The 10,852-nt window shown below is 38.9% G+C and overlaps 2 protein-coding genes, 1 long non-coding RNA gene and 1 other non-coding gene across 5 annotated transcripts; 1 reads left to right on the top strand and 3 right to left on the bottom strand.

Annotated features, from left to right (window-relative positions):
- Window positions 1–42: 42 nt before the first annotated feature.
- Window positions 43–125, bottom strand: TRNAL-CAA (transfer RNA leucine (anticodon CAA)). The gene has a single exon. It is a non-coding gene; the product is annotated as a tRNA-Leu (tRNA).
- A 1,384-nt stretch (window positions 126–1,509) lies between these two features.
- LOC137720079 (histidine acid phosphatase family protein) lies at window positions 1,510–5,627 on the bottom strand. 2 transcript variants are annotated; one of them, XM_068459090.2, is made up of 12 exons: window positions 5,349–5,627; window positions 4,970–5,057; window positions 4,329–4,622; window positions 3,849–4,007; window positions 3,525–3,665; window positions 3,355–3,411; window positions 2,996–3,134; window positions 2,729–2,833; window positions 2,402–2,592; window positions 2,100–2,141; window positions 1,936–2,020; window positions 1,510–1,729 (listed from the first exon to the last, which is right to left on the bottom strand). In XM_068459090.2, exons 1-12 carry the CDS (start codon window positions 5,456–5,458, stop codon window positions 1,713–1,715), a joined length of 1,428 nt encoding a protein of 475 aa, XP_068315191.2. In that variant the 5' UTR covers window positions 5,459–5,627; the 3' UTR covers window positions 1,510–1,712. The 2 variants fall into 2 exon arrangements, with proteins under 2 accessions (XP_068315191.2, XP_068315190.2); XM_068459089.2 differs by having other exon boundaries at window positions 1,709–2,020.
- A 1,492-nt stretch (window positions 5,628–7,119) lies between these two features.
- LOC137721510 (uncharacterized) lies at window positions 7,120–7,799 on the top strand. Its single transcript, XR_015962320.1, has 3 exons — window positions 7,120–7,257; window positions 7,365–7,462; window positions 7,713–7,799. It is a non-coding gene; the product is annotated as an uncharacterized LOC137721510 (long non-coding RNA).
- Window positions 7,800–8,361: 562 nt separating this feature from the next.
- LOC137719385 (ferritin-3, chloroplastic) lies at window positions 8,362–10,838 on the bottom strand. The gene is made up of 8 exons (XM_068458427.2): window positions 10,368–10,838; window positions 9,882–9,965; window positions 9,741–9,801; window positions 9,557–9,644; window positions 9,147–9,208; window positions 8,891–8,956; window positions 8,729–8,792; window positions 8,362–8,605 (listed from the first exon to the last, which is right to left on the bottom strand). The coding sequence occupies exons 1-8, from the start codon at window positions 10,721–10,723 to the stop codon at window positions 8,571–8,573; spliced, it is 816 nt and encodes a 271-aa protein (XP_068314528.2). The 5' UTR covers window positions 10,724–10,838; the 3' UTR covers window positions 8,362–8,570.
- Between the last annotated feature and the right edge of the window lie 14 nt (window positions 10,839–10,852).

Raw genomic sequence — 10,852 nt, 5'->3', positions numbered from 1 at the left:
TACCCTTTATTTTTTTATTTTCGTTAAAACTTAAAGTTTTCAAGCTCGACAGCTGGATTCAAACCTGCGCAGGCAAAGCCCAACAGATTTTGAGTCTGTCTCCTTAACCACTCGGACATATCGACCGTACGGTCTTCCTAGCACAAAATATTTTTATATAAAGAGACGAAATTAACGATGAAGCTCGTCCAACGGAGCCGTTGGATGTTCTTGAAAGGGTTCTGTTAAAAGCGCTTCAACTGGTGGAGGGTTGCAGAGACGAGCTGTCTCTACGTGATTGCCGTAGTGTGGAGTGTAATGTACCAGTTCCGGCAAGTCCAGGCGGATAGTGACCGCCACGTCGGTCTCCTTGTCCACCCCTTGGTTTCTCTGCTTCAAGAGTTTCGCCTTCGTATGTCAACGTGTTTCGTATCAGACAGTCTCACATGTTATTTTATAGCATGAGATGGTGTTTTCTTACTAGATTGTTTGGAATGTTATTTTACGACATGATATATAGACAGTATGACAAGATAATATTTTTGACCAAAATTAAGTCTCAATGAGAAAGAGAAGCTGAATATCGAATTACAGCGATCAGTATCGATTAACGGTCCTGATCAATGCCGGGTGACTGAACATCTTATCAATGTTGCAGAAAATGTAGTGATTGGTGTGTGTTGCCAGGAAAGAAAGTTGAGAAGCCTCTTGTCTACCAAACAAGTTATGTGGTGTCAGGGAAAGTAGTGTTTGCGAGATTGAGAGTAATCACGAGTAATCTTTCGATGCTACCGTAACGCTGATAAGTAATCAATACCCTTATGTTATAACACGTGTACCAGTAACAAACATTTCTCGTAAAGCACATTTTAGTGACCTGAAATGCAGCTCTGCATTACTATTTGGTTGATTGAAAGCATTTTGTGGCACAGGTATGTAGTCGATGCCAACTCCATCTATGGAGGCCCCGGTTTTCAGCCAGAGAACGAAGGCCGGACGGAGTGGCAGCCTGAGCTTTTCGGTTGTTGCAGCGAGCCTTCTATGAAATGGACTTAACCTCAAAAGCGGGTTAGGTCAATTAACTAAGACAACGTACTTTAAATCTTCTTCGTAGATTAAATTTGTTTCGAGTAGAATATTATCTTGTAAAATAAAAAATAAAAATGGACCTGTACACAAAAGAAGGCTGCGAGTCCTTTGGCTTCAATTTACGATTCCAACAACATGACATAAATCAACATCAGTTTTGTTGAATTCACTTTTTGGGTCTCAACACCCCCGACAAATTCTTATATCTGACTACCGGCATATACAAGGGTCTCTCCCTCAATGCGAGAGTGGTGCCGAATATAAACAGCCGGACATAAGAATTTCTCGAAAACTCCAACGTTGCATCTCTTTTTGGCTCAAGTTTTCTGGAATTTTTCAAGCACCGTAAAAAGAATGCTTTGCAGCACCGCAACGTAAAGATTGTTACTTCGGTTTGGGATGTGGCTGCTTAAAGAAAATATGGCCCAGCTCTTAAGAACATTCACATTCAAAGCGATCGATCCCATTTCATAAGAACAAAACTGAGTACATTGTAAATCATAAGAACGAGTAAAGACGTGTATGCCATTCATCTCTACAAGAACACAGTAGTTGCAGAATACAGAAAGGCTGTTTTGTTAGGAGCAAAACAACGAGAGGGCAACGATACAAAACTCAAAATGGTACCGGCAGCCTCGGATACTTCAAACGGTGAAAACTTCTGTATCAGAACAAAAGACCAGAAGCTTCTATATTAGCTACAAGAAAGAGTTGGCTGTGAATGCCGGCCACCAACGGCAGTCCCAGCAAGCAAATAGAACGCACAATTATCCCTTCCTCACTTGAAAAGAAAAAACTACAATTCATCGAGGGTTTTATCACCATTCCCCAGTGAGAACAACCAACGGAACAGTTGAGATAACTTACTGGCTGGCTTCACCTCCTTTTCTTCCAATTTTGCATTGCACACTGAGTTATAGTCGTGCTTCAGATGAGGAGCAACTATTCTTTCCTGTAAAACCCGAAATGGTAAAATGAGAATGAGCTGAATGGCCATATCTATCTGTGTGAGAGTAGGATAGAAACCGTACCTTGAAAATATCGAGTGGACAGAAATCAGAACCATCACAGCCCTATACACCAAGACACAAAAAATTATCGTGTGAGAATTCAATGCAAGAAAACTCAGCGGTAACCATCATAACTGAAACAGCTGATCACTATCGGCCCTAAGAAATAATGGATAAAAAGAATACCAATGACAACATATTATGAAATTTATACTAATTGCATTCCTCAAGAACTTTTCAAGTACAAAAATGAAACCGAAGCTTGGAATCCAAAACTCTTCAAAATCATAAGAGTTCAAAATAAGTAAAGAACGGGAGCTTACTGGCATTGGAATGGGGTGTTCATTGTGCAGCACTTGCACAAAGTACTTGCTTGAAGTGTTGGCCGGACAACTGTACAGAACCAGCATATTATTCCCGCCAAAAGGTGCCACGGTATTGCCCCTCCACTTTCTCTTCTGGGGAGGCTTTGGAGGGAGTTGCAAGGGCTGTTCCTTCTGTGTCCGTTCAAATTCTGAAATATATAAAAAACCAACGCCTACTATGAGAACAGCATATAGAAGATGCCATATACAGTTATTATTTCCACACACGAGCATACACCCCGATCATCCAAGAAAAATTCAGAATTTGCGGAAGAAATCACTCACCAGATCCATCAAGAAAAAGTCCAAGCAGGCATGAAAATGGAACTACAGTTTCTGCATGTGCGAACCTTAGCCTTGCCTGTTCATAACTCCCAGGAGCATGTTTTTCTACAAAACGACAAGGGCAAAGAGAGAGCAAGAACTGAAATATCAGAAGTCATATAAAATTGAACTGCCATAGTTTACAACTTCTAACTACACTACTACCCAAGACGGGTTACAAAGGAGAAAAAGTCAAAAATAATCCTTTTATTAAGTTCATGTATGTACCTTCTTCAGCCGTAATAGCCTGCTTCATGGACTGCAATACATCTTCAAGCAAGGGAACTCCCATTCTATAGTTTAATGATTTACCATATCCCTTTAATATAAAGGCTTCCAAATCATCTGCCCACTCCAGCAAAGAAACCTAAGAACACAAAACCTTTTCATGTAAATAAACAATAAAAGAACATACATAATATTCGCAAGTATGTTTCCTTATATTAATAGACGTGTCTACAACTTAAAAAGGATAATCTGATTAAACTTAGTTTCATGTATTCTATCCGTCTTCAAAATATGAGATTAGAACCAAAAATGCAATAAAAATTCGGTTAATCATCTTTGACATAAAAAATCATATATACCTCAGAGGGGGTGAACAGTGCACAAGCTTGATCAGTTATATTAAATAAGGACGCTTCCTGCCAAATAGAACAAACAAATAATGACCATAAAAATCAATTTCACTTGGAGAATAATTAACCAGAGAGAAATATGACGTGCTTATGCATGGAAGCAGAAAGAAATAAATCACCTGTTTGCAAAGAAACCAAAGAGAAGTTGTATCCTTCTTTGTAAAATTCAACCGGTAGCTCCTCCTTAATGAAGAAGTAATTTCATCATAGACAGGTTCCTTGAGCTTATCAACAGCAGGCTCCTGACTTTTCTTATATGCCTGAATACATAATAAATCTTCATCAACCAACAAATAAAGCAGAGAAATCCAGATGAACCAACAGAAACATCGGTTATGGCAACCAGTCTAGTTCCCCCAATCCCACCAACAATGAAAGTACTTAATTAGCTTCTGTGTGTGGCATGTTTAAAAATCAAAGAGAAGACCAAAACTGCAGAGGACCTTGTAGTTTTGGCAACAATCATGAAACCTCAACATTATATCACTTGCACGACTTTCACTTGACACAGCAAAAGCTCGATGACGACCAGGTCCAAGATTTCCTTTCCCACTAAACATTCCCATGCCAAATGCCACAGCACTGGCGGATGCCCGAGGGACCTACCACATCATAAGGAAAAAAAAAAACAGATGCATAAGCTGACAAGTTCTTAATGAATTGAGGGGAAAAAAAATTTCTATAGCTGCTATCCACAGCCAGAGAGATATAACAACTTTAATCAGCGTTAAGCCTCAACCGATGAAAATAAATTACTCCAAACATTCCAATAACAAATTTCCAAATATAATAGATGACTATTATGCCATAATAAAGTTACCATCAAAACAAGGCTCATCATGGAAATAACACATATAGCGAAAAAATAGTTTAATGCTATTGTATAATAAGAAGTACTGGAAAAACCGTACAACAAAGCTTACCTGTGTTGCCTTTATTGTGTAAACATCTGGATGGTAATCCTGATCAAACAGATTTGGGAACCTTTCTCGTGTCCTGATTCCAAAATCATAGAGTTCATCCTCTCCTTTGACAATTAATTCTCCACCTGTCAGTTTTCCTTTCCAAGGAGATTTCCAACCCTTTAACCAACCAGGAAGTTTTTCCAAAGACAGGTTCTGTTCTTCTGCTTCTTTTAGTAGCACCTCCAGACGAGAGGCCAGGATATCCATATCTTTGATACGTTTTTTGGTAGGAGCACGGGTTCCATGCCTTGCCTGATAATATAAGTTTCATCAGGTTTCACAATTGTGGCACTCTCCAAAGTTTATGGATTAAAAGATTAAAAGCGGGCCCAAAATTTGACCGCCTCAACGGTAACTTGTGGAACGCTAGCAGGGTAATCTTAACAAAAGCGCAATGCAACAACAACGCATACATAAAAAAGCGCAATGCATTCGCAGCAAACTTATTTTCCATTTGAATCTTCGAATCTAAGTTACTTCTTACAGTAGCACCTAGTAATGCATCTTTATATAACGCTTATAACGAACCGAAGAATCAAACAGTTGAAACAAAAATAGCAGCTTGGAATTTGGAATCGAAACTCGAAAAAGAAATGTACCACAAGATTTAGGTGGATAGGAGTACACCCATCTGGTATCTTAGATGGTACAAATGAGTTGTCCGCAATGTCTTTAACGACACCGTATCTGCAGCAAAAACCCATTAGTTATTTCTCAGAATCGTTCACTATCATCCCTAAGGTTCTTCAAATTACTTGAAAAGATTAATTCTTTGAGTTAAATTAAATAAATAAATAACAAAAAAAAAAAAAAAAAGCAATTTGATGATATTTAACAATTTAAGAACCAATAATCTAGTTGTAATTTGGCATCAACGACATATCAATTGAGCGTAAAATATGATTAAAACAAAGTAAATTAAAATGTATTTTTAATCAAATTAATGGAAAAGATTTGAGTTTGTGAAAGAGGAGAAACCTGGACACAGTAGAAAGATGTTGGCGAACATCGAAACCTTCTTCTCCGGCATTCGAATGGACGAACACCGATAACAATATCAGCAGAAGCGCCGCCATGGCTCTCCCCATCCTCCCTCTCTCTCTCTCTCTCTAACACTCTCTCTCTCTCTCTCTCTCTCTCTCTGCGTTAAGAAGTGGAAGAAGAACGGAATAAACTGGAAAGCAAATCGGCAAATAAATAGAAAAGAGGAAGATTTCTCTTTTTCGGTCGAAAGTTGCAGGTGGCGTAACTTGTCCCATCAATGAACGCCGCGTGGCAAAAGTTGTATACGCGTGGGGGCCGTGGGCTAATGGGCCGGTCAGATCTCTTCTACCAAGGCCCAGATCAAATGATTCAGGCTTCGAACTCTTGAAATTTGATCAAGAGTTAAATTATTATAACTTTTAAAAAAAATTTATGTTTAATCAAATTTCAAGAATCCATATCTCTTGATCCGAAGCCTTGATGGAAGAGATCCGGAAAGAATCTCTTTCCATGGGCCACCGCAACCACGGACTCTTCCCCTGTGGGCCCCAACTATCCTAGCATCCAATATGGGCGGGCCTTGCGTTTTAGACTTTTAGCCCATTAGTCAAAGCCCACCATGCTCCATTGTGAGGGCGTCTCTCCCTCCCTCCCTCCCTCCCTGCAGACGTCCATGGCCGCGGAAGCTCAGATACTTCCTCAAAGTTCAAGCTCGCAGTCCCAAAATGGTAATTACACCCCTCTCACCTTCTGTTCTTCGTTTTTTTTTTTCTTTTTTTTTTTTGCCTTGTAAATTTACTTTTCCTATTTTCAATCACCATTGAATATTTTCTTTTACTATTATTTTTTGTAGTACGTAGATATTGATTTAAATTCTGCGTCTTTAATATTTTTCCTTATCACTGTAAATTTATTTTCATGGTTTTCAACATTGCCTAAAATTTGAAATGTTATTAGTAAAAAACTTTTTTTTTAATGATTTTTTTGTTGTTGTTGAACTGAATAATTAAGTGTATGAATCTGGTCAACGTGGGGTATATATCCAGAACTTTATAGTGTTGTGCATATGATTTTTGATATGATTATTGTTGGAGCTAACAGAAGATTTGGCGGAAAACCAACGATGTGTTCTAAGATTCATACAGCCTACTCTATATATCCAAAACTTTATAATGTTGTGCATATAGTTTTTAATATAATTATTGTTGGAGCTAACAGAAGACTTGACGGAAAACCAATGATGTGTTCTAGGATTCATACAGTCGACACTATTTAGTGGGATAAAGCTTCGTTGATGTACGTTAAGTGAGGCTTTCGAAAAGCTGTTATGAATTGAAGTCTTTTATTCTGTTGCTTTGAAAATATGATTTGCCATTTTAGTTGGGGGATTAGAGGAATGATGATATGAGTAAAGAGAGAGCTTTCCATCTCTTTTCTCCACATTGCTTAGAATCCAAGTTGAAACAGACTGTGAACGAACCCTGATGAGCTGAACCAAGTTTTTTCGCTAGGTGACTTATGTTCTCGATTTCAAATGGATCGATTTGGTGGTTGAGTTTTGTGCTCGCGACTTTTGCAGGCGAGAGGTTTGAAGAAGCATTTGAAGAGGCTCAATGCCCCGAAGCATTGGATGCTCGACAAACTTGGCGGAGCATTTGTAAGTTGAAAACCTATTATTTGTCCTCCCTTTTGTGTTGATGCTTGTGTTGCTTGTGCTACTTTATTCATCGCCTAAACTCTTCTGTTACTTTTCTTCCTTAGGCACCCAAGCCTTCATCTGGGCCTCACAAGTCCAGGGAATGACTACCCTTGGTCATTATTCTACGAAACAGATTGAAATGTGCTCACTTACCGGGAGGTCATTTCCATCTTGATGCAATGGCATGTTCTGGTTGACGGGAAGGTTAGGACCGACAAAACATATCCTTCCGGCTGCATGATGATTGTTTACGCTTCCTTTTTCACGGCATCCATTTTGTTGCAGAACTTATGTTGCTCCTTGATTTGCAGATGTTATTTCAATCCCCAAAACGAATGAGAATTTCCGGCTCCTTTATGACACAAAGGGTCGGTTCCGTCTCCACTCAATCAGGGATGAAGAGGCAAAGGTTACTTTTACTTTTCAAAGTACATGACTTGAATTCTTGTCCAAAAAATATTTACATGACTTGAATAAGTTATAGCTACTGCATTTGGATCGTGTTTCATCATTCCATATGGATCCTTTCGATCTGCAAAATTCCATGACTTGAATAACACAAAGGGTCGGTTCGGTCTCTGCTCAAACTGCATTTCATCTATTTAACTGATGGACATTTTCTCTGTTCTGATTTCTTGAGAACGGGTTTTTCACTGCAGTTCAAACTTTGCAAAGTCCAGTCTGTGCGATTTGGGCAGAAGGGTATCCCATACATTAACACCTATGATGGATGAACCATCCGCCACGGCCTGATTAACTATGCACAGCCTTCAAATTTTGATTGACTTGTCCGGCTATTGGTTTTGCTTTTGGACCTGGAGCTAGTAGTTCTGAATTTGTTCTTCAATGTTCATACGTTTCCTGTTTGTTTTACTCACTACATGTGAACCTCAATTTTTTGTTATTTAAAGTTATTTGGAATTGGTCAAAGAATACTCTACTTGATACTTCATAACCTAGGCCAAGTTGCTGTTGGAATTCGTCGAAAAATTAGAGCCGGTTGAAAGTTCTTTTAAAACGACTGAAGTCTTTTTAAAGAAAATGTTTTTAAGTTTCAAAAGTACTTGAAGTACACCTTGCAAGAAATACTAGTTCCAGTTATGTGTTTCTTTTAGAAAGTACTTTATGCATTTTTCTAAGATTTACTTGCATTTTTATTAATAATTGTTTAAAAACATTTTCAACAAAAACGCTTCCAATCATTTTAAAAACACTCTAAAAACAACTCTTACTCACGCAGTGGGTATATATATATTCTCCTATTGACCAGCCTATTTTATCAGAAAATTATGTCAACTTCAAGAAACATTAGGAAAAAAAAACCAGTGTGCCGGTTGCATTAATAGAAAGGATAAGTAGTTCACAAGCTGCATTCAACTTACTCGACTAAAATTTGTCCCAATCTAATCAAAACCCCTAAACAGCTACAATCAGCACAACAGACAGCATACGACCACTTTCAAACTGGTTACCGAGGAAGAACGGGGACAAACTCATCATCACGCAGCAACAGCATCCTAGTTGAGCAGCGCCTGGTCGAAGTGCCAGACCCCTGTAACGCACAGCAAAACGTAGCGTTAAGAAACAATGCAATCGGGTTCTTATCATAAGATAGAAAGATGTCGGTGTGGGATCAAGTAAAGATGATTCCGAAATTGAATCATGGGGATCTTACCGTGTCCTTTTCCGACTCTCCTTAGTTGAGCAACATATTCAGAGATTTTCTTGATGGCTTCCACCTGGAAAGGTAAAAGTAGAGCATCAAAACCATGCTACGAGCATTATCCCTGTAGAACATTTCCAACTCAGGTGATAAACATTGGACGGCAAAATTTACCTGCTCGGTCAAATACTCGCTTTCAACAAAATCTGTTAACTGCACATCTTTGTTCTTCTCAGCAACCTGTTATTCGTAAAGCCAAAGGTAAAAACGTCTTGTAAGTTAGAACATGGCATAAAAAGATTACTAATTCCTCATAACACGAATCAAATGACGTTACTGGTGAACGAAGATCAAATTAACCATATATAATCAGCTAAATCGAATCATCTTAAGCTAATACGACAGCAGAGAATAAGAATAAAAGCCTTACACTGTGTAAGTGGAGCAGCTTTTCATTTGTCAGTTTCTCCAGAGACAATGCAAGCTCCATTGCTGCATCAAAAGAAAAGGGACAGAGTTAGAGCTCGATAATTAACAGTCCTATAACTAGTTCAATGACACGAAATCATCTGCATAAACCAGGTCCTCGGGCCCTGCCTTCTCTCATTTCTCGTTATCAATAACCCCGCACATTTCATTACATACATACATGTAATTAATTGTTAAGAAGGTGATTAATTTTCTTCAAAACTCAATCCCAATGTGCTACGACACAGCTAAAGACTAAATATATTCATGTAAATGATTATATAATAGAATGGTGTCCAACGGGCCAAAACATAATTTGTTAAAGTAAAAGTTCTGGCCACAGAAACACAATTGAGGGCCAATAAAACTAACCATACAAAGCATCTCCTTTCTCTGGATGATCGAACTCAGACACAGGCATCAGAATAGACTGCAATTTCACTCTTCCACCACGCTTATTCTGAGAAATGCCGACATCAAACAAAAAAACATGATAAGGAATTCGGTTTTACAGATGAGAAACTTAATTTATAGCCTATTGGAGTAACAAAAACACCTGGTATTCCATAAATTTCTCAGCATGATCCCTTTCTTCCTCACTCGATTCCTTGAAAAAACTGCGATATAACAAAACCATAAATAACGAAATCATTGTATTAAATGCTAAAATTAGTCGTAAGGATTTCCAGGAAATTACTTGGCAAGACCCTTGAGAGCAACATTGTCCCGATCGAAATAGGCGTACATGGCATGGTATATGTACGAGACGTTGTACTCCACACTGATATTCCACCAAAGAAACGAATCAATCAATCGTTAAGCACAGCAGAGAATAAACAAATACAACCAAATTTCGACAAAGAATAGTGGGATTCACAATTGCAATACTTTTAGATACGACATTCGAAACCAAACATACATACGCAAATCCAAGAACAAAGATTTAGCAATACATCCATACACAAATCCAAGCAGGTACAGATAGAACAATTTCCCATTAAACAATTAAAGGCACAATATTTCATATGATGAAAGAATGCTTTGAAAGTTAAAACAGACAATCGGATAACTAATCAAGATTTAAACTTTAACACACAGAATTCATTACGATAATCAAATATTATGTAAATAACAATTCTTTCATAGATATATAACATTTGAAGGGAAAAGAAAGAAAACCCACTTGATCTGCTCGTTAATGGCGGCCTCACTTTCGTCAGTGTACTTCTGGCGGGCCAGAGAGACTTGTGGGAGAGTAGGAACGAGATCGAGCTCCTTCTTCACCTCCTCAAACGGCTCGAAAACCACACCGGTAAGTGGCCGGTTAGTTGCATTCTTCGACGCGCAGACGATGACCCCACTTTCATTTTTCGCCGGAGGGAACCGGAGAATCGAAGACAGAGACGTGGAGGAGTTCAGAGGCGAGAACGAGTACGAAATGGACGGCCGTGGCGACGACGGCGCAGAGGAAAACAGAGGACCAAAACTGTCCCCGCGAGCGAGCAAGTGAGAGGAGGCTGTAGAGGCTTTGAGAAGCATGATTCTAGAGAGAGAAACAGAAGCGTTGCCGGAGAGGAGAGAGAGGAAATCAGGGTCAAAGAAGCAGAGAAAAAACCAGAGGAAATGGAGGGTTTGAGTGAGTGTGCGGAGGTAAAGGAGAAGAAGTGG

Source organism: Pyrus communis, chromosome 1, assembly GCF_041283825.1.
Source record: "Pyrus communis isolate YQ-2024b chromosome 1, ASM4128382v1, whole genome shotgun sequence".
NCBI classification, from domain to species: Eukaryota; Viridiplantae; Streptophyta; class Magnoliopsida; order Rosales; family Rosaceae; genus Pyrus; species Pyrus communis.
Note: the sequence above shows the minus strand (reverse complement) of the source record. Positions and strands in the feature narration are given on the sequence as shown.